The 21,838-nt window shown below is 25.6% G+C and overlaps 10 protein-coding genes across 10 annotated transcripts in view, besides 27 other annotated features; 7 read left to right on the top strand and 3 right to left on the bottom strand.

Annotated features, from left to right (window-relative positions):
• Positions 1 to 15: 15 nt before the first annotated feature.
• EDI_024150 (uncharacterized protein) lies at positions 16 to 6,351 on the top strand (the record flags this gene model as incomplete). The annotated part of the gene is made up of 1 exon (XM_001737569.1): positions 16 to 6,351. One exon carries the CDS (start codon positions 16 to 18, stop codon positions 6,349 to 6,351), a length of 6,336 nt encoding a protein of 2,111 aa, XP_001737621.1.
• Positions 2,768 to 2,796: a sequence feature (AT_rich).
• Positions 4,197 to 4,259: a sequence feature (AT_rich).
• Positions 6,341 to 6,408: a sequence feature (AT_rich).
• A 22-nt stretch (positions 6,409 to 6,430) lies between these two features.
• Positions 6,431 to 6,815, top strand: EDI_024140 (uncharacterized protein; the record flags this gene model as incomplete). Its single annotated transcript, XM_001737568.1, has 2 exons — positions 6,431 to 6,624; positions 6,677 to 6,815. The coding sequence occupies 2 exons, from the start codon at positions 6,431 to 6,433 to the stop codon at positions 6,813 to 6,815; spliced, it is 333 nt and encodes a 110-aa protein (XP_001737620.1).
• An 11-nt stretch (positions 6,816 to 6,826) lies between these two features.
• EDI_024130 (uncharacterized protein) lies at positions 6,827 to 7,183 on the bottom strand (the record flags this gene model as incomplete). The annotated part of the gene is made up of 1 exon (XM_001737567.1): positions 6,827 to 7,183. The coding sequence occupies one exon, from the start codon at positions 7,181 to 7,183 to the stop codon at positions 6,827 to 6,829; it is 357 nt and encodes a 118-aa protein (XP_001737619.1).
• Positions 7,184 to 8,072: 889 nt separating this feature from the next.
• Positions 8,073 to 8,666, top strand: EDI_024120 (uncharacterized protein; the record flags this gene model as incomplete). The annotated part of the gene is made up of 2 exons (XM_001737566.1): positions 8,073 to 8,471; positions 8,517 to 8,666. 2 exons carry the CDS (start codon positions 8,073 to 8,075, stop codon positions 8,664 to 8,666), a joined length of 549 nt encoding a protein of 182 aa, XP_001737618.1.
• Positions 8,480 to 8,501: a sequence feature (AT_rich).
• Positions 8,667 to 8,737: 71 nt separating the features above from the next.
• Positions 8,738 to 8,817: a sequence feature (AT_rich).
• EDI_024110 (uncharacterized protein) lies at positions 8,813 to 9,655 on the bottom strand (the record flags this gene model as incomplete). The annotated part of the gene is made up of 1 exon (XM_001737565.1): positions 8,813 to 9,655. The coding sequence occupies one exon, from the start codon at positions 9,653 to 9,655 to the stop codon at positions 8,813 to 8,815; it is 843 nt and encodes a 280-aa protein (XP_001737617.1).
• A 248-nt stretch (positions 9,656 to 9,903) lies between these two features.
• Positions 9,904 to 9,933: a sequence feature (AT_rich).
• Positions 9,934 to 9,951: 18 nt separating this feature from the next.
• Positions 9,952 to 9,980: a sequence feature (AT_rich).
• A 145-nt stretch (positions 9,981 to 10,125) lies between these two features.
• Positions 10,126 to 10,181: a microsatellite.
• Positions 10,182 to 10,322: 141 nt separating this feature from the next.
• Positions 10,323 to 10,491: a microsatellite.
• Positions 10,492 to 11,268: 777 nt separating this feature from the next.
• Positions 11,269 to 11,324: a microsatellite.
• A 28-nt stretch (positions 11,325 to 11,352) lies between these two features.
• EDI_024100 (uncharacterized protein) lies at positions 11,353 to 12,033 on the top strand (the record flags this gene model as incomplete). The annotated part of the gene is made up of 1 exon (XM_001737564.1): positions 11,353 to 12,033. The coding sequence occupies one exon, from the start codon at positions 11,353 to 11,355 to the stop codon at positions 12,031 to 12,033; it is 681 nt and encodes a 226-aa protein (XP_001737616.1).
• Positions 11,752 to 11,772: a sequence feature (AT_rich).
• A 28-nt stretch (positions 12,034 to 12,061) lies between the features above and the next one.
• Positions 12,062 to 12,125: a microsatellite.
• Positions 12,126 to 12,137: 12 nt separating this feature from the next.
• Positions 12,138 to 12,174: a sequence feature (AT_rich).
• Positions 12,175 to 12,241: 67 nt separating this feature from the next.
• EDI_024090 (uncharacterized protein) lies at positions 12,242 to 13,489 on the top strand (the record flags this gene model as incomplete). Its single annotated transcript, XM_001737563.1, has 2 exons — positions 12,242 to 13,282; positions 13,346 to 13,489. The coding sequence occupies 2 exons, from the start codon at positions 12,242 to 12,244 to the stop codon at positions 13,487 to 13,489; spliced, it is 1,185 nt and encodes a 394-aa protein (XP_001737615.1).
• Positions 13,288 to 13,344: a sequence feature (AT_rich).
• Positions 13,486 to 13,588: a sequence feature (AT_rich).
• EDI_024080 (uncharacterized protein) lies at positions 13,578 to 14,594 on the bottom strand (the record flags this gene model as incomplete). The annotated part of the gene is made up of 1 exon (XM_001737562.1): positions 13,578 to 14,594. One exon carries the CDS (start codon positions 14,592 to 14,594, stop codon positions 13,578 to 13,580), a length of 1,017 nt encoding a protein of 338 aa, XP_001737614.1.
• Positions 13,845 to 13,935: a microsatellite.
• Positions 14,237 to 14,267: a sequence feature (AT_rich).
• A 501-nt stretch (positions 14,595 to 15,095) lies between the features above and the next one.
• Positions 15,096 to 15,118: a sequence feature (AT_rich).
• A 1,220-nt stretch (positions 15,119 to 16,338) lies between these two features.
• Positions 16,339 to 16,373: a microsatellite.
• A 72-nt stretch (positions 16,374 to 16,445) lies between these two features.
• Positions 16,446 to 16,476: a sequence feature (AT_rich).
• A 594-nt stretch (positions 16,477 to 17,070) lies between these two features.
• Positions 17,071 to 17,091: a sequence feature (AT_rich).
• Positions 17,092 to 17,332: 241 nt separating this feature from the next.
• Positions 17,333 to 18,088, top strand: EDI_024070 (ubiquitin-activating enzyme E1, putative; the record flags this gene model as incomplete). The annotated part of the gene is made up of 1 exon (XM_001737561.1): positions 17,333 to 18,088. The coding sequence occupies one exon, from the start codon at positions 17,333 to 17,335 to the stop codon at positions 18,086 to 18,088; it is 756 nt and encodes a 251-aa protein (XP_001737613.1).
• A 1,247-nt stretch (positions 18,089 to 19,335) lies between these two features.
• Positions 19,336 to 19,414: a sequence feature (AT_rich).
• Positions 19,415 to 19,863: 449 nt separating this feature from the next.
• Positions 19,864 to 19,937: a sequence feature (AT_rich).
• A 199-nt stretch (positions 19,938 to 20,136) lies between these two features.
• Positions 20,137 to 20,729: a repeat region.
• Positions 20,730 to 20,756: 27 nt separating this feature from the next.
• Positions 20,757 to 20,780: a sequence feature (AT_rich).
• Positions 20,781 to 20,933: 153 nt separating this feature from the next.
• Positions 20,934 to 20,962: a sequence feature (AT_rich).
• A 95-nt stretch (positions 20,963 to 21,057) lies between these two features.
• Positions 21,058 to 21,095: a sequence feature (AT_rich).
• A 204-nt stretch (positions 21,096 to 21,299) lies between these two features.
• EDI_024060 (trichohyalin, putative) overlaps positions 21,300 to 21,838 on the top strand; it is a gene marked incomplete at both ends in the record, with an annotated part of 3,974 nt that continues 3,435 nt past the window's right edge. The window contains one exon of the mRNA XM_001737560.1: positions 21,300 to 21,821. Coding sequence (XP_001737612.1) covers positions 21,300 to 21,821 — 522 coding nt within the window. The remainder of the gene's footprint in view (positions 21,822 to 21,838) is intronic.

Below are 21,838 nucleotides of genomic sequence, written 5' to 3'. Positions count from 1 at the left end.
AACTAAAAAATTTTAATGTCAATAGAAATATCTAAAATACCTACTGGAAGTCAGAGTGTTAAATTCTTCTCTCAAATGACTGAGAAAAGAATGCTTGTAAAACGAGTTGGTTGGATTTCAAATGAAGATCTTCAAATATGTATTTCAAAAAATTTTATTGCACTAATTTCTAATACAAATTATGAAACAGTAGATGTTTGGGATTGGCAAAGTATAGTTGGAATTCAACCATCAACTCAAAACAATGAAGAGTTTATTCTTGTAGTAGGATCTACAAAACACAAGATGATTTCAAATAATAGAAGTTATTTATTGTGTTTGTTATTACAGTATAAGTACAAAACAAAACATCAAGAATTTACAACATTTAATGCCAAAAAAATCAAAGCCAATAATCAATCAATTGATATAAGTGTTCAAATTCAACCTTATGGAATCATTGAAATGCCAAACAAACCTGGCAAGAAAGAAAAAATTATTTTATTAACAGACATTATTAGAATTATACCATTAGATGATAGTCGATCTATTGCATTGGTTTTTGATGGTAATCAATTCATAGTTTATTCTTTTTCTGATAGAAGAAAATTTGCTGCAGAAATTCTAACGAGATGCAAACAAATTGGAATTAAAATGTCTGTTGGAAATGAGTTATCAATTGAAAATTTATTTAAATCATCAAATATAAGAAAAGTAGAACAAGAAGACGGTGGTTCTTTAGTAGAACTAAAAGCTTCACATGGACCTGGAAAGACAGAGCGAATAATTTGTTTTACTGAAAAATGGTTTGTTGAAAGAGATGCCTCTTCTTATACAGTTAAGTACGCAAGAACATTAAATGATATTATTCATATATTAAGAGGTCGTGATGCTATGGAGGTAGTTGTTACTTTTGCAGATGGAAATCAAAGAGTATATTATACAAGCCAAAGAGAAGCATTTATTGCTACATTATTTGATTGCTCATTGGCAGCTAAAGCTGATCCTATTATTTCTGATATCCCACGATTTGGTTCATTAATTATTGAAAAAATGACACCAAACGAATGTGGGCAAAATGAGCTTATTTTATTAAAGAATATTGCTAACTTTGATCCAACAAAAATTACTGGAATTGAACCTGTGGAATTGTTTATGATTCACGTTTTCTTATTAAATAATAATATGCCACCTTCTGGACCACAATTTGCTGAGGCAAGTCGTTCAAAATTAATTATACAAGCCTTAGAAAAATTATTGACAATAGGAAAACCTGGAGAAGGATTTTTACAATGTTTACATAGATTATTATCAACAAGAATTGGATATGAGTCATTTGTAGAGAATAAACATATAACAGAAAAAGTAACAGAAGTAATTGGAATGGCACTTCAAAGTGTTAAACCAATTGTATTATTTTGGGCATTAAGAATCACATCAATCTTACTATGTTCTAGTGCTGATGAAAGTACTGAAAAAAAAGGTAAATTAGAAGTTATGACACATGGAATTCCTGAGAGAATCTTTGCTACATTAGTTGGTAATATTAAAAAAGGGTCTCCCCTTGTCATCCATGGCTGTGTTACTGCTTTTAAATATATTGTTTGTGAACCATATTCTTATACTACAGAATTTAATATGTTCAATAGAATGATGAATATTATTAGTGGATTAGGAAGAGACGTATTTATGTTATTCCAATCACCATGTATTTCTATTCCACATATTGCTGGACAAATACTGAGAGCATTAGTTGAAGAAACAGATATGGATGAACGAATTAAAGAATTACAGGACTATGCATTATTAGAAGGGATAACCTTGAAATACCTTCAAATAGCTTGTTTCTCAACACCTAAAACTACAACACAATTACTTCAAAAACATTTAGCATTACACCTACTTGATGTTTTCACTGCTGATCATAAAGAAAGTGATAGTGTATTAAAAAGAACAATTCCTAATGCACTATTATCTTATCTTGATTCACCCGACCAACCACCAGAAAAATTAGATATTACTGATGATGAAAGACAACATCCAAGGCCTCAAATGAGTACTGTAGCAACGTTTTGGAAAAAATGGAACGTTAGAAGAAACACAAGTGAAAACGAAATTAGAACAAGACAAAGGAGAGTTATTAAACAAAAAAGAAATTGGGGAATGTTAGTTTTCCAACTCCACCAACAACATCGTCGTGCTGATTTAATTTGGAATCATCAAACAAGAGAAGAACTAAAAGAAGCATTAGATAATGAAATTAGACAATTAAAGAAAGACCAAGAAGAAGGAGAAGTCGCATGGAATTATAGAGAATTTATTGTAGAATATCATTCATTAGATAATGAAGTATGTGTTGATGGATGTTTTATTAAATGTTTATTAGAAAAAGGAGAAATTACATTAAGTGAACCAAGAGAATTTTTTGATACATTATATCATAGATGTTTATTTGAAACGAATAGAGAATTACAAGCATTAGCAATTCAAGCTATGAGTATTGTTTATAATAAGTTCAATAAAGAAATTGGAGCATTTAAAGATATTTCACATATTGTTTCAATGTTAAAAATGACAAGATCATTATTACTAAGAGATAGATTAATTGAATTAATTGATTCATTATTAAAAGTAGAAATTAATGCAAGAAAATTTATTGATGTTGGAGGAATTGATTTATATGTTGAATTATTAATTCTTGTTCATCTTCATTCAGATCATGCTATTATTCCATTACAAACAAATTTATTAACAGCAGGAACAATAATAGGAGAATGGTATTATGTAGAAATTAATAATAATAAAAAAGAAAAAAAAGGACCTGTATCTATTGATAAATTAAAAGAATTACTTAAAGAAAATATTATTCAAGAAACAACAATGGTTTGGGCACAAGGAATGGAAGATTGGAAAATATTAAAAGATATTACAGTATTAAAATGGACATTATTAAAAAAAGATACAGGAATATTAACTCCAATTGAATTATGTCAATCTATTTGTAAAACATTAGAAAATTTAGTTACTATGTATCCATCACGTGATATGCATGGTATTTTATTAAGACCAATTCCAAGAGCTAAAAGAATATTATCATCACCAAGAAATCTTCCACATATAGTTCAATTATTATTAACAGCATCACCAACAATAATTGATATAACAGCAAGATTATTAAAAAATTTATTAGAAGATAATCCAACAGCACAACCTAAATTTTATTTAACAGGAGTATTTTATTTTACATTAATGTATTCAGGAAGTAATTTAAAAGAAATTTCAAGATTATTATATGCTACTCATAGACAACAAAAAATAGGAGAATCAGTTGAATTATCAATATTAAAACCACTTATTCCACCATCATTAATAACAGTACTTGATAGATCTTCTGAAGAATTTGCAGCAAGATTTGTTGGAGAAGTTGCTACTCCAGAAATTAGATGGAATAGTTCAATGAGAAATTATTTAATAGATAATATTTCACAACATATTGGAGATTTTGCATTTAGATTAACATGTAATCCATTAGCAGTATATTCACATGTACCAATTCCACCTATTGTATATGAAGAATTAAAAGATGAATTATATTGTGGAAAAGTTTATCTTAAACAATTATGTGATGAAGAAAAATATCCAGATTATATTATTAATGATCCAGTAGGATTATTACAAGCAATATTACATACATGGGTTGATATAGCAGAAACACCAAAGAAAATGTCAACAAATGAAGCATGTCAAATTCTTGGAGTAGAAACACCTGATGATAAACAAAAATTAAGAAAAGCATATTATAAATTAGCACAAAAATATCATCCAGATAGAAATCCAGAAGGAAGAGAAATGTTTGAAAAAGTAAATGATGCATATAATCAACTTATTGAAATAGGACCAGATAATTCAAATGAAAAATCAGAAATTATTATTCATTCACAATGTATTCTTTATGAAAGATGTGGAGAAATATTATCACCATATAAATATGCAGGATATTCTTTACTTATCCCAGCTCTTCAAGACACTCAATTAAGAGGCAGAGCATTACAATTAGTTTATTTAACTATTAGATCGTCTACATTAAATGTTCAAGAACTAGCAAGATTAAATGGGTTACAGACATTATTAGATATGTTAGATGGATTATGTGGACAAATCACAGAAGGAAAAGTAATCGCTATTAGATATATTCTTAGAGCTATGGCAGTTGCATCTAAATTTAAAGAATCATTAATAGAAATTAAAAAAAATAATACAATATTATCTAATATTAAAATGTGTCTTGGAAGTGAATTACTTGGAGTTGTAGAAGCATCATTAGAATGTATAACATGTTTTTCAATAGATGAAGAAATAAGAATTGATATGTATAATAGAAATTATCTTGGATATTTAATTCATAGAATTTTATCATATGATCCAACACTTGAAGAAGCAGAACAAGAAAGTATTCATCAAATGAAAAATGCTATTGCTGGAATGTCATTATTAGCAATGAAAGAATTAGTTAAAATTCAAGAAAATACTAATGAAACAAAAGCAGTATTTTCATTATTTACACCACAACTTGGATTAAGAATTAGATATGGTAATGTTAGTGAAATATTAAATTTAATTACATCTACAACACAAACACCATATTTATTATGGACAAATAAAACAAGAAAAGAGTTAATTGATTATATTGATGCACATTTAAATGGAACAATAGAATGGACACCAAAAGAATATGAATTATTTAGATTCTCATCATTACAAAATGAATTAGTTCTTGGAGGTGTTTATGTTAGACTATTTAATGAACAAATAAGAACGTGTGAACCATTACCAGATCCATTGCTTTTCTTAAGGGCGTGCATGTTAAGGATTGATCTTAATGGTAAATGGCTTCAGGAAAAAGTTATAGCTGTTGCAAACGTATTAGAACAATACCAAATTGCCACTGAATTCTGTGAGGATCCTGAATTACTTGACTCATTATTTAATTTATTAAAAGAAGAACCAGATGACCTTATTGTTCAGTCATCAACATTGAGATGTGTCAAAAGATTATTAAGTACAACAGCCTGTGTTGAGGTTGTTGCTAAATCTAAAGTATTATCTAAATTCCTTATGTTGTTATATCCTTCTCAATATCTTGAAGATATTGTGCCATTAGCACAGTCATTATTCTCAGTAACAACAGGATTACAACAAGGAATAATTAGAGGAGGATTACTTTATCTTTTAAATCATTTTGTTAATGATAATGAACTTGAAAGAAGAATTCTTGTATCTCAATTAATTGGTAAAATGTCTACTACACCAGGTATTGGACCTAAAGTGACCCTTTCACTTGCCAAATTCTTCCCAAGTGCAATTATTAATACAATGAAAATGGATGCAAGAGGAGCTGTTATTTTATTAGACTCAACTACAGAAACACCTGAATTAATTTGGAATTCAGAAATGAAAAATGGTGTTGGAGTTTTCATTGGTACAATGGCTGAATCATTCCATGCAAAACAACTATCTAATCCAATGGTTAAATGGCAAGTTCCAGATACTTTTACATTTAAATATAAAGAACTTGAAAATGAATTATGTATTGGAGGTGTATTTATTAGAATCTTCAACCAAAATCCAATATGTCCACTTAATAATCCAAATGCATTTAGTGATGGACTATTTAATAAATACCAAGAAGCTGTTAGACAAAGAGATGTTACTATGATGGATACCCTTGCTAAAACAATTGCACTATTTTATACTAATCAACCTCAGTGTTTAGATTATATTGCTGCGTCAGGTCATTTATCTAAAATTATTGAATTACTACAAACACTACCAGATGAGACACTATTTATAGTTCTACAAGTCATTGTTACAAATTCATTATGTAAAGAACGACTAATAGATAACAATGCAGTTCCATTGATTGCCCTTTGTTTAACTAAAATACCTGAACACGCACAAATTGTAGCTAATGTTTTTAGGTCAATGACGTCTGGAGTTGGGTGTAAAGGAGTGTTATGTTATGTCCCAAGACTTTGCAACGAAGATGTTCAAAACGCTATCTTTACAGTTTTGAAAGGTTCATTAGATGACACTCTTGGATCATCTGCACCAGAAGTCAAAGCGTTAATAGTTGATGCTTTACAGAGTGCTTTACAAGACTCTTCTCATGCAGCAGATCTGGATGTTGTACTAAATCAACACCCAGAATGGCAACAATATTCCACTCAAAAACATGGGCTTTTCCTTTCTGGAGCCTCACCTATTTCTGGGTACATTGCTGGACCGACCGCGTCAAGTGGTGCTGTAGGGTTATTAACTGTTGCAGAAGATGCATCAATCCATCGACCAGACGCACCACCAGAAATTAAATAAAATAAATTACTTCTTTTCCATTATTATAAATTAAATGATTATTAAAAAAAAAAAAAAGAACTTTATCTAAAACAATTTAATGAATTTTATCCAAAACCTCTTTGAAGATATAATTAATCAAAGAGTTAGTTCATCCTCTAGATTAACAGTTCATGCATCATTTGTTGCTGCACTATTTTTTGAAATATATTTCTTCTTTACAATACCATCTGCATCAATTCATTTTGTTGTGTTAATGTTTCTGACATGTGGGGCATATGGTGCTATATGTTGGTTTGTTTAAAGAAGTTATTTTGTTATTCTGGACAGGTCTTATTATTTATAGGGTATTTTATCAACTTGACACGAACCCAGAACTTTGTGAAGCACTAAAAAAAGCAAAAGAAGAACAACAACAAAAAGAAGAAGATTCATTAAATAAAAATAATGAATTAAACGATAAAACTAAAGAAAAAAGTGATTAAATTTAGTTAAATTATTTGGATTGAATAATCTGAAGTACTTTTTCTCTTGTCCAATTTTCAAATTGAAGTGTTTTATGATGAGAGGTTTGTCCTTTAATAAGACTTACATTAGATTTTTTTATTCCAAATGTAGAAGCCATAAAAGCAATAACCTCAGTATTAGCTTTTCCATCAATTGGGGGTGCATCAATAGCTACCTTTAATATACCATCTTCAACTCCTTGGAGCTCACTAGTTTTAGCATTGGGTTTGATCTCAATCTCGATGATGACATTTGATTTATATTGTCTAACAAAAGAAAAACCGTCATCAGGAATAGGTTCTTTTGATAGAGGTGATTGTTTAAGTTTTTTACCTTTAGGAGACATACAATAGGAGAAATTATTAAGTTTTTAATATAAAAAGTTCAAATAAAGGAGAGGAATAAAAGAATATTATATTATTCAATTTTTGCAAAAATGTCATGTTGTTTTAATAAAGAATAACTTTTTTTATCAGCTATAAATGTTGCTGCTGGAGATCCACCAAAGATAATATGATTCCCAATTTTTAATTTCATTGGATTATTATCTGTATTAATACTTACTATCATTCCTTGTTGAAACTTATCATTCTTTTGTTCAGCAAGAATAATTCCATTGACAGTTTGAGTGGTATAATGTTGGACTAAGACCATATCTCCAGTTGGTTTAATTTTTGACATTAGGCCTGTTAAATGTGTTGAGATTGGTTGTGGAGATAACTAAAAAAATTAGCTAACAAAATTTTGGAACAATGAGTAACATTTAAAAGGAAGTACAAACTAATGACATCTACTGATTAATACTTTTTAATTCTTAGTTGAAAATCTGAAAAACAATGAAAGATGCAAATAATGGACTTTTTCAATAATAGGAAAATTTTCTGATATATATCCCATTTTAAGAAAAAGAGTCATTAAAAAATGTTTTTAATTAACAAAACAAGAGTTTTTCTATTTTTTAAAGTTGAGTGGTTTATAAGTCAAATTTAGGTTAAGGTCAAGTAGTTTGTAAGTAAAGTGAAAGAAAAAAATGAGATGGATTAAAAGATATATAAGACGAAAAATATTATACTTAATAATAAAAGATTAGTTTAGTAATAGTTTCGAGTGGACTTTAAAACTCAGAATTTTGGGAGAATATATCTAAACAAAGGACCGAAGATCCTGAATAAAAATGAAAAAAGATTATGATTTTGTATGAACTGGTTAATCTGGAAATTAGTCTATCGTTCATTATGCCGTACACCAAAGAAAAGGTTCCAATACAAAATCCTCAAGAAAATGCGATCGTTATTTCCTTTTCGATTCATTATATTACGCAGTACGGTCAAGAACTTTATGTAAATTTGGATGATTACACTTGTAAGTTTGTATTTTTTTTATTTAAACCATTTTATTTTAGAATATTTCTAATGTATAGAAAATTGACATGGACCAGTGGTCATATTTGGAAGGGAACAATTACTCTCGTAAGGCCTCGAACATTAAAGTGGTCATATTCTTTACTTTGTGGTGAAATAGTATTGAGAAGGGAGGAGTTAAAATATCCAAGGGTATATTCTTTGGATGATATTCACAAGTACTATCATATTTATGACAGATGGGATAACCCTCAATCAAGCGTTTCTCCATTGGTTTGTTGTATTTAAAAATTTTATTAAAAAGTATTAACATTTTAGACTTTTGGGTCATTACCTGTAAATGATGAAAAAACTTTCAGCTCAAATAATGATGGAGGGTATTTTTCTCCACGGTCTTCTCGTTATATCACCTCAATTTATGTTACACAAAAAAAAGTGAAAGATACTAACTCTGATGATGAAAACTAACCTTTAAGTAACATATTTAACAACAGTGTATCCATCTTAATTTATTTGTTTCCATAGTTTGTTTTGAATAGAATATATTTATTTTTCATTTTAGTTTTGTTAAAAGTAAATGTTAAAATTAAAAAATAACAAAATTATTAACATATTTAATCTTTGCATTGAAGTATACAAAGTCTTTCACATTGTATCTTAGTACAATTAAATTGGAATTGTAATGGAGTAACTGTTGAATTTCCTTGAATGTATGAAGACTTCATCAACGGATTAAATTGAATAAGTCCTTTGTCATTCATCCAAAAAGCACAATAACAATTCAAAACTACATGAGAGTCATTACAGTATAATGAGAATGAAGATTTAGACTCAGTATTCCTTTGAAATATAGAAGTACTTGAATTTTTATTAACAGTGAAAACCCACATATTATTAGAAGCAACAATATTTGTTTTATTGAGTTGGAGTGTTGGAATTATATCTTCTTGATAAAAACCAATAACTCCCGATTTAGTTTCAAACACAAAGAGTATTTTTGTCTTATATTCAATAGCACTTCTAATACTTCTGGAATCTAAGTCTTGTAATAAACTATCATATATAACTTCAAAGCTAGTTGTTTGAGCTGTTTTTTTCAAACAGTTTATAACAAGTTGGGTGTTAAAATCTTCAAAAGGACTTTGGTTTTGAGACTTTTCGATACCTTGATTGTTAGGTTCCAATGGAGCAGAAGTTGGTCTTTTGTTTTCTTGAAAGGTTTGGCTAAGACGGCGCATGTATTTAAATTCTTTCCATTCTGAGAGGTGTTTTAGTTTCTTTTCTTTTGAGAGAATAGAGGTTTGTTTGTCAGCATTTATTGGTTCCACAGTTAATTTATTTGGAGTTAGTCTTTCAAAAGAAACACACATTGGTTCATTTCCTTTTAAACAGTCTGAGGGTTTATTCAAAGACCCTTTTGTTGGAGAGTTTGTTTTCAATGATTGATGATTTCCCATTTGATAATAGATAGTTTGGAGGTCTTTTTAAATAATAACTATTTATTTTGGTAATCAGAGCCTATAAATGTGGTTTATTTGATTCCTTCCATTCTTAAAATAATTTGAAGTGTACTACCAGCGACTTTCATTCATAATAAACTAACCTATTTTTGCCCAATAACTTTGTAGATAAGTTGTTCATTTTCTGTTGGTAGGAAATAAAATGTTTTAAAAATAGTAGATTCGGATAATAACTTCTTAAGCACATAAAAATAAAAATAAATCTTTAAAAATATGAAAACAGGAAACAAATCTATTTAAAAAATATAATAAAATTAAATATGACATGTATATTCAATTTATTTATAGCTGTATCTATAATTTTATTTCTTTTCTATTTCCTAATAAGATCTATTTAATTTTTCCCTTCATAGTTATACTCCTTGATCAATTATTTTTTGTAATATCAATTATGATAACTTTGAACCATTTTTATTTTTATCTGAATTAATGTTTTCATTCTTTGTTTTTTTTTTGTATTTTTGCAATTTTTCATTGGCAAATAAACAAGTACCCTTAATACCATTATGGTTATTTTCTACACCACTTTGTTCTTTGTGTTATGTTTGCTATTCTTTATGAGTTCATTATTTTCAAGACAATAAATTTTATTATTGAATTACACTCTATTCTTTATTCTGTTTTCATTTCTTATTATTGTTTATTTTTCTTGTTTCTTTAAACTCATTCTTCTTATTCTATATTTTTATATTTTTTGTTGTTGTACTTTTATTTTCATACTCAATATTGTTGTGTATTTATTATCAGTGTCTTTTCTGATTTTCTATTTGTTTCAGTGATAAAAGCAATCAACTTAAATAATCCTACAATAAATATTTTATGGATATTAAGAAATGACTTTTTAGGTTCTTCATTTTATTTTATTTATATAAGAGACTTCTTTTGAGGTATTTGTATAAAATCTCATTTTTAATGTAACAACACTATTTTCTAATAAACAATAACATTTCATACAGTTGTTCAATGGTTATATGATTTCAATTAATTCTACTTTCAATAATAGTAATATTCATAAATTTATTTTACCTATTTTATTGATATTATTGCAATTAATTTTTCTAGTATTGGTTCTTTATTTTATATTAACTCTATATTTCAATCATATTTATTTTGTACATTTTGTCTATTTATGAATTTTAATATTAACAAACTTATTACTCATCCTCTCATTAATACATATTATTCTTTATGAAAAAGATAATTAGTATTCAGAAATAAATCAATATCAATTATCTGATGCTATAAATTGAATGAGTATCAAATCAATACAGATATCATTTAACTACTGAATATATTTTGAGGAAATATAGAATTATGTTTTAATAATTAGCTCTTTTCTTGTTCATTATAATAGAAAGTAAATAAATGCAGTTGTAAAACGAGAGTATTTACAATAATTTAACTTATTGATAATAAAATGTTATGAAAATTCTTCTCATAGCCACTTGTTCTGTGTTTTGAGTACATAGAAAAAATTCATTCATTCCTCTCTTCAATTATTCAATTACAAGGAAGTAATTTCCATTAAATAAAGAATTTTTAATTGTTATAAAAAACAAAAAATAGAAAATAGAAAATAAAAAAGAATAAAAAAACTAAAAAAGAACTAAGAGAACTTAAAAAGTTGTAGTGTTATGAAAGCATTTATTGTTAGTATTTTATTAATTTCATTAGTTTCAGCAGCTGTAGTGATAAATGAAGAAGCTATTAAGAAAGACCCAATATATAAACAATACAGTGAAGCGATGAATCAAATTGATAAAGCTGTTGGTGAAAAGGCACAAAAAGAAATCTCAAAAAAAATGAGTTTAAAAGCAAAATTTAACAAACAAGTAAAGTTACAACTTGCTAGAAAAGCCAAGAAAATGGCAAAGAAAATTGAATATGTATCAAAAGTAAAGAAAATGAATAAAGTTATTCGTAAATCTATGAAAGAAATTAAGGCTAATACTGATATTAAGAAAGTTCTTCAAAGAGTTAAGAGTCAATTAAAATTAATTGCTGGAAAAGATACTAAAGCAATAAAGAAAATGAATAAATTAATTAAAAAATTTGATAAAGGAAGTCAAAGAAAAGTTGCTCATATTGTTAAGAAATTACAAAAGAAAGTTCAATTAAAGAAAATTAAAAAAGCTGGACTTAAAATTGGACCTACAGAAAAGAAATTAGCTCAAAAAGCTATTAAATATGTTCAAAAAGCTAATGAAAGAATGGGAAAAAGTGAAAAATATATTGAACTTTCATGTAAAAGTTCTCCAAAATATTGTTCTTTCTTCAAGAAGTCATTTGTTATTGCTAATCCAATTATTGTTTAATTGATTTAGCATAAATTGTTTTATAGTATATTTTTATTATTATTTTTAATATTTTATAATAGTTTAATTTATTTATATTTCTATTTATATTTGTCATTAATGACATTTTTTAAATTAAAAAGAAAAAAATTGAATAATTAAGAAACAAAAAAGATAGAAAATAGATTTAAAATGAGATAAATAGAAAGAGAACTAATTAAATCATATCATGGTTGAAATTATTCTATCATATACTGGACAAAGAAAAGGAGATAATTTCTTTAGTTACTGGGTACTTACTAAAGATAATATTTATTTCTATCGTAACCAATCTGTTGTAAATAAAGAAAAACCATTATCAACTATTAATATTAAGTCAATAACCAGTAATAATATTAAACAAGAAACTTCAAATAAATTTCTTCTCCAAATTAATGAATCAACAAGAACAACAGGATTATATGGTGATTATAATATTCTTTCATATTGGCTTCAAGCAATTAATTTTGTTATTCAAGATTTAGTTCAAAATAGACAAGAACTTGAATTTTTATTATCATCTCAAATAGAAGCTCCATTACAATCTAAAACATCACCAGTACAAACAAAAAAGGAAATACCTTCTTTAATGAAATCTACTAGTATTTCAAGAAAACCACCTCCCTCTAGTATTTCAGAACAACAACAACAAAAAGAAATTATTCAACATTCAAATCATATTAGTAATAATGGAAATAAACAATTAATATTAGATAAATGTCCAACAGAAAATTTAAATCAAAAAGTAATGAGACAAACAGTTTGTCTAGAATTTATGGAAAATACATTAGGAAAAAAAATTAAAATATCAGAACTCAAAGAAGGAAATTTATTTGTAGAATTATTTGAAAAGTTATCACAAACCAAATTACAAATAAAACCAAATGCAATTGAAATTGTTGATAAGATACATAATATTGGAACAGTTATTGCTAATACAGTTAAATTATGTAAAGTAAGTATTCTTATTGATCCAGTGGATATTGTTAGAGGAAATGAAACAGAAATTGTTAAATTTATTATGATACTTTTTGAATCTTTTATATTAAATAAAGTAAAAGTACAAAAAAGTGAAGGAATGGAAGGATTAATGATGTGGGTTAATGCATTATTAGATGGAAGTGGAATTGAAGTAGAAGATTTTAATTCAACATTCCAAGATGGAAGAGCATTTGCTTATATTATTAGTAAAAGAAGACCTGATTTACTTGATCCAAAATATCTTTCAAATGTTTGTTTTAATTATTTTTATTTTAAATTAAATTTAAAATAAAAAGAAATTTATTTTAAATAGAGTTCATCAATTAATTATTCTTTTGTTACAAAAGCATTAAATAAATGTAAATGTAAAATTATTCCAGAAGAAGTATATATGGATGATGCTGATGAAAGTTCTGTAATCATGATTTTAACATCAATGATGATTTGTCTTGGATAATAAAAATAAATAATTTTGCTTTTATTATTCTTTAATTAATAAATAATATAATCAAATAAAAATGAATTGAATTCTTTAATATTATATTTTAATTAAATTGTTGCATTTGTTTCTTTAATAATTTAACTGCCATTTTATGTTTTTTACTATTTTCATGACTTTTTAATTGATTTTCACTTTTAAAGCTTTTTTCACAAACTATACAACACCATTCAGTAATTTCTTCTTCTATTTGATCATCTTGTATATCTTTTTTATTTTGACCAATTTCAGTATTATTTCCTGAATAATACCTTGAAATACGTTCAATCTCATCAACTTCTTCTTGTGAAATTTCAAATTGTTCTCCAATTAATTCTTGTTTTCTTTTCATTTCTTCTTCTCTTCTTTTACGTTCTGCATCTTTTAATTCAATTTGTTTTTCACGTTCTTCTTTTTTTCTTATTAATTCAGCTTTAACTAATTCCCATCTTGGATCCATTCGTTGAACAAAATTAACAAGTTGTCTTATATTTTGTGTTCGTTCTAAACGGAGTTTTTCTTTGATTTTTTGATTTTCTTTTTCCCACATTCTTCTAACTGTTCTATTAGGTGCTTCAGAAAGTTCATTTGGCATTTTATTCCAAAATTCTAATTGACATTTAAAATGAGTCCATTCTTCATAAAATCTTTTGACTTCTTCAATTGTGCTTTTACTTGTTCCAAATGACATTAATTTTTTCCCTCCTCCTTCCTCTTCAAGAATTGAATTAAATAAATTATTATAAATTGTATAAAACCCATTTTCATTTTCATTATATTCATCAAAGCAATCACTATTGAAATATTCATACAAATTAATTACTGTTTCATCTGCTCTGTTTAATCCAGCTAATATCAAATCACGATGTTGGTCATACCATTGTCGTTCATTAGGATCTTTTAATACTCCATATGCAGCAACTAATTCTTGAAAATTTTTTTGTGCTTCTTCAGGATCAACATCAACTAATTTATCTGGATGTAATTTTAGTGCTAATTTTCTGTATGCCTTTTTAATTTCTTCATCTGTAGCAGTTGAATCAACTCCAAGAACTTCATAATAATCTCTTCTTTGTTTTGACATATTATATTGTATTTAAATAATTATTGAGTTTTGTGTTTCTTAAAGGGTTTTAGTTGAAGTTATATCACAATAATGATATGATTCATTGAAAATGTTATTGTATGAAATAATCAAACAATTTAACCCTAATTGAGAGTTACCAAAATACATTAAACTAAACATAATTCAAATACTATATCACAGTTATTCTATTACCAATTATATAATTTCTGTATTTGTAAAACCTGTTTAATATTTATTGTATATTATTTGGGGTGTGTGTTATTATTTTATTGGTAATTATATTTTTAACTCATTAAAATTTTTCATACTTTAATATTGAAAAGCATTGAAATGTGTTTCTTCTTCTGTAACTCTTTATTTGATCTTTGGGATAGGTATTTACAAATACGTTATTTTTTATTACGATGTTTATTCAACAGCTCGTTTTATATAACTATTTTCTATGAAACATCATGATATACATTTTATTACATTAACTTTTATGACAATAATAACCACAATTAATATTAATATAAATTAATGTTTGTTACAATGTGATAGTTCACATATATCACATATAAGATAATACCTTTTGATGTATCTAAGAAAATTTATGTATGAATACAATAACAGTTTTTTATTACTTAAGTCTCACAGGTAACATCAAGTTCATTGAAATTGACTCAGTATTACTTAGTCACTAAATAATGATATAAAGTTAAACATTATTTATATAAAACTACTTTGAAAATAATAACATAGAGTTATTTCAATTAGAATATCTTTTTAGTAAAAATAGATAATAATCAAAAAGAAAAGACATCGAATGTGTCTATTGAAAATATTCCATTGAATAACAAAGTCAAGAAAAAACAGTTCAAAAATGTATTTTTCTACAAACATATCAAAATGTTTATTCAAAGAAATAATCAGTATAAACATAGACAATATTATGTACAAGTTTAACATGCTAATTGGAAGAATAAAACAAGAGAATTAAGATTTAAAAAAATAGAACAAGATAAAGAACACATAGTTATACAAGAAAACTCTTAATACAAAATATTGTTTAAGATTTAGATATTAAAGGAATATTAGAAAGAATGAAGACAGATAGAAGAAAAATTTAGTAGTTATATTATACTCTTATTAGATTGTTATAAGAAATTAACTCAAAAAATTGTGGACTTCAAAAATATTAGATAAAAACAACACGGATAGCGCGATATGGCTGATAAGAATGGTTGTAATAAATTTGATACTAAATAAAAATAACACTTAAATCTATCACTTATTTAAGGAATGATTAGGTACAGTACGACCAAAGTTAAAAAAGTATGGTAACTAGTTAATAAATGTTCAAGACCATTTTTGTAATAAATAAATTAAAAACAGACAAGACTTTTAGCAAGATTTATTTGGTTAGTTATTTACTTTTATAACAACTCGAAGATAATAATAAAAATAATCCAATTAATGACATTTACTTGTATATTCATTGATTCATTTTTTTTGTTGTTATTTTATTATAGTTGGTGTTAGTTTCATCATCATTCTTTAATTTATTTGATTTATTTGTTGTTTGGTTGGGAGTTTACATCATAAAATGTCATTGTTATATAAATAGTACATGCTATCTTTCATTTATTTATTTTGAATTATTCTTATTATTGATGTATGTTTATTATCATTTTTGTTGATGGTTATGAATAAATCAAATAAACCTATTGCAAATGGAATGATTTCTGAATTCTCATCTTTATATTTTTTTGTTTTTTATATTTATTTATTTATTTAATAGTCATTTGTAATATTTTCGTTCTGCACAATATAACTCTACAACACATGTTTCTTTTGTTTATTATCTTGAATTTATTATTTCATATTATAAATTTTATATCATTTCAGGTTAGTAAATTTTCGTTAAATAAATGTAATTAAACCTATAACAGAGTATGTGAAAGAAATAGGATTGTCACAGGAAATAAATTGAAGTTAACTTTAAAGAGAAAGTTAGTTTCTTAATAAATTAGATTTATACATATTCCAAGTTGCTATTTTTTTAAAGACAACTAAAAGCAATAATAAGTAGTATATCAAAGCAAAAGGAGTAATAACTGATATCCGAGATAACTTGGATTTGTCAAAAAGATGGATTTACTAATACTCAATCAATATTCCCATAAACATAATAAATTTATTTCTATTTTCATTAACTGATTTTAGAGCTTTTATAATATCTTAGAAGGTAAGAATTCGAATTTAATAGTGTCTGAGTGTTTAGAAGGATTTGTTCATAGTCGGTATCTTTATAAACAAGGACAATGACCAAATCAATTGACACAAATGGTTCATTGAGTGAAATGAAATAATCTTTATTACTAAAAGATTTAAAACATCTAATTCTTGATTGGCAGTGTTTGTTATAACAAAAAGTGGATAGTTATTTAAAAAAATAAAGCTATAAAACTTTTTTTTTGTTGTGTGGTTCTTGTTATTTAATAAATAAATTTATGAATTTGTTTGAATATTAGTATTTTCTGTATTCAAGTTATATTATTTGGAAAAGTTATTCAAAGTAATAATTTAAGATATTTTGGTAATAATGAATAGTTTCATGGAGATAGTTCATTGTTGTATTGTATGAAGAAAAGAAGAAGGATAGAAATAAGTTGTAAATTCAAATTTTAAAATTGTTATTTTCATATTTTTTAGAAAATAGAAACTATAAAACTAAAAGATATAAAGAAAACATAATGAATGGTATTTGTACTATGCTTTCTCAAGAACAACGAAATTCTTTAAAGTCAAAACATATATTGATTGTTGGTCTTGGAGGTGTTGGTTCATATACTGCTGAAATTCTTGCACGATGTGGAATTGGTCATTTAACCATTGTTGATGCTGATACAATTTCTGTCTCAAATATTAATCGTCAACTTCCTGCCATTCCTTCAACAGTCGGTCAATCTAAAGTAGGTATTGTTAAACAAAGACTTGAAAGAATTAATCCAGAAATTGAAGTAAAAACAGTTGTAGAATTTTTAGAGAATGAAAGAATTCATGAATTGGTTTCATCAGGATTTGATTATGTTGTAGATGCAATTGATAGTGTTTCTCCAAAAGTGTTTTTGATTAAAAACGTAATGGAAGCTAAAATTCCTTTGGTATCTTCTATGGGTGCAGGTGGAAGATTTGATCCAACAAAAATTCAAATTGCTGATATTTCCTTAAGCCACAAAGATAATTTAACTCGTCTTGTTCGTTACAGATTACATAAACATGGTATTCGTTCAGGATTTAATTGTGTGTTTAGTTCAGAAGAACCTGATAGAGCTGCTTTGATGTTTCATCAAGAACGTTTTAAAAAGTCATCTTTTGGAACACTTTCTTATATTACTTCAATGTTTGGAATTAAATGTGCTGAATCTGTCATCCGTGATTTAATTGGTCATCCAGTTGTCAATGTTGAAATGGAAAGACCTTGGGAAGAGAATAACCCACATAAGTAAATACCTTTTGAATACTAAGATTGTTAGATTTACACATCAAAAGTACCTTAAACTATAAAAATAATTGAGTCCATAACTTGCTCTCTTATGTTTTGATTACATTGAAGAATTATAACAAGTATCATCGTTTCACCAATTTCTAATACTTTGAAATGAGAAACAAAGTTCTATGTCAATAAACAAATTTTTCATACTATTTGATAACTAAAGAAGAAAGAAATGAATCAACACTTCTCTTTACTCAACAACATATTCCCATTTTTGTGTAATGGATAAAATAATTATGAATTTATTGCCAGTAGTTGTTATTAAAAAGGGAAAATGTATTGACTTTGAGTTTTAATTGTAAGAAGTAAATACAAAGAGAATGTATATACTAAAATAAAGAAGAAATTCCTTTTTATAAACAGATTCAACTGATTTGTTTATTTTTCAATGTTTATGATTCAAAATACCATTTAAAATACAATTAATTTCATTGGAGAGTATTTTTAAATAATGATATTATTCATAATGTGTTATCAAATGTTTAATTATTTTTATTCTATGATTATGGGCAATGGTGTATTTTATTTATTATTGACACTTGATAATTCTTTTATATTCAGCACAATACAATAATAAATCAGATCTTAAATTATTATTAATACATAATCTTTAAACATTAACTGTGAGCCAATTTGTCAATTTCTGAATTTTTACTCCAATTATAAGCTATCAGATTATATTGTTCTTTACTTTTTACTTGTTTATTGAATGACTTGTAATATCAAATATTTTATACTATATTACACCAATGTATTGTAACAACAAACTGTTTTTCTTTGATATTATTTTATAGATATTCAAAGACACTAATGATATACTATTAACAAGTGATGAAATAATTAAATAATGTAATAACTTGTATTGAATAGGTTTGATAATGTTTTTGACATAAGAAAGATACATTCATTTTTTATTAACTTCAAAGATTCTTATTTCTTGATTTCATTTGTATTATTATGTTATTTTTATTAACTTGAAAAGAATAATACAACTACCAATATAATTAATTGATTGTGTTAATTTTTCTTATTCTTTTGTTGAATAGAATTGGTTTTATTAACCATCAACATCAAACTCATTTTATTTGAAAATATGTATTTGATATAATATTTCATATTGAATAAAGTATCATTCCCTTTCTATTAACATTTCTTTCATAATAACTAATAACCTCATTGTTATTAATGTTGTACTTAAACTTATTTATTTATGATAATTTTATGAATTATCAAAAATATTACATGAAATAAAATATTTATATGTTATAATTCTTATTTTGCTCATTAAACTTCACTTCTATTTCAATTAATGATTTATTTCTATAACAACTAATGAAAATGAAATTAACATAATTAAATGGTAATTAATCAGATTATTATTGATTCATTATTATTACATGATTTTAAGACAATGAAAGTAAATAATCCATGAACATAAATAATATTTGAATGAAAACAAGAGTATGAAATAATCATTTTATTCCAAAAATAAATAGATTGAAATAGTTTTGATTTAATTAACACTGAAATATATAACAAAAGAAATACAAGAAGAAACAAAAAGATACTTTATTAAAACAAAACTTTTTATTACTAAATAACAAATAAGTCCATTCAATTCAATGAATCATTATTGAAACTTTATTTTTAATCACTAATAAATGAAACACTATCATTCAATTAATTTTTTTTGGATATTACTTATTTTTAATATACTTCTGTTGACTCATTTTATTTATAATTAAATTTCTAATTACTAATAATTTCTTATTAATTTAATATTTAACATCATATATAATATTCAATTATCTTATCTAATAAACCCCCCCCCCCCAAATTAAAACAAATAAAATAACCATTTTTCAATACAAAAACAAACCAACCTTGAATATAATTATGCACGAACTTTTTATCTCTTTATTGTTGTAATAAATATTAAAGTTTAGAAAGAGAGGAGAGAATAGAAAATACACAAGAAATGCTTAAATTATAGAGATTATTAAATAGAAGAATGGACATCATGAAAAGCACTAATGTGATATTTGATTCATATATTGATAATTGGAATAAGTATACATCAATGATTGGAGAAAGAATAATAAATAAAGAACATATAATAATTATTATTAAGAATACAAATAGAAATAAATTTGGAGGATGGGTTGACGAGAAAGTTGATGGAGATGTTTATTATATAAATAATCCAAAATCATTTTTATTTTCATCAGAATCAAAAGGAGAATAAAAAGAATGATGAAATTTGATATTCAACAACAACACAAATTTTGTTTAGACAATCATTCAGATGATTATTTGTTTTCATTTGGGGAAAATGAATCAAACAATATTTCTATCCATAAAGAAAATATAAAATAAAATCATGTTATGATCAAATAGATTGAATAAAAGAAATTGAAAAAAAAACACTTTTTTAGAAGATACGATTTTATACTACAAGAATCATTGTAATTAAAATGAAATGCCTTTTATTAGTCTATGCTTTATTTGAAATGAAGAGTATTAGAAATGAAAATTAAAAAGAGTATATGAACATGTCTTTTATCTCCAAATAATTGAAATAATGAATATAAAAAAAACAATTTCAATTTTAACTTTACTTCTTTTTATTATTATTTATTAAATAAGAACAAACAAACACATAAATGGATCAATTAACAACAAAGAAGTTATTAATGATACAATACTTATATCCTTTTTTTAGAATGAAATGAAATTTTCTAAATCAAAACCATACCATTCAAAGACTATACAATTACTTATTATAAATAATCAAAACCATATTAATTTTAAATATTTGAATAAAAAACAAAAAACTTTGTTCTATTTTATCTGTGTTACTCATATTAAGAGTCTTGGCCTATTGGTTGTTTATAAGTCCTTTCTTAATGTTTAAAGCAGTACTTTATTTTTAATAATCATATTGTTTAATTTTTATTTTTCTCTTATGCAAGAGAAGGCAATAAAAAATATAAATTTTTGTTTTTGTTGATAATGGACAATGATAAAAATAAAAATTGTTTAGTAGTAGTTTTTGATGTTTATTTTTTTGGGGAAGTAAAATGAAAAAGATGGGAAAAAGATTATCTCTTGAAAATTGGAAATGACGGTCAAAATGAACTTAAATGAACTCAAAAACTAAGATTATGAATAAACCACAAAGTATTAACTTTGAAGCACTTGATGATAATTGCCCTCCAGAACAACTACCAGAATCATGGAAAATTATATTAAGAGAGGCTGGTGTTAAAAAGAAAGACCTTCAAAATCCAGAAACAAGAAAGAAAGTATATGCTTATATGAGGCAATCAGTTTATGTTAAAAAAACCCAAGAAGAATTAGACAAACAGAAAGTCTCTGCTCATGACGTTAGAAGAATGTCTGTTTCTGTAAAACAGAGATACAAAGTCATAGAAGGAAAACAAAGAACACAACCTAACTTTGTTTCTGCCAAACCACAAACAGACACCAAACAAAATTCTTTCTTAAGTGCAAGACAATCACATGCTAAATCACCAAATACCACTTCTCAACATTACAACTCTCCTCAACATCAAATGCAATCACCTTCTGTGACTCCAACAAAAACGTCACAAGCTTTGTTTCAGAAAACTTCTACTTCTTCATCAATAAAATTTGGTCAAACACCAACTAAACAACAAAACGATGTAGAAAAATCTCCTAC

This window comes from Entamoeba dispar, genomic scaffold, assembly GCF_000209125.1.
Source record: "Entamoeba dispar SAW760 scf_1105229460687 genomic scaffold, whole genome shotgun sequence".
NCBI classification, from domain to species: Eukaryota; Evosea; order Mastigamoebida; family Endamoebidae; genus Entamoeba; species Entamoeba dispar.
Note: the sequence above shows the minus strand (reverse complement) of the source record. Positions and strands in the feature narration are given on the sequence as shown.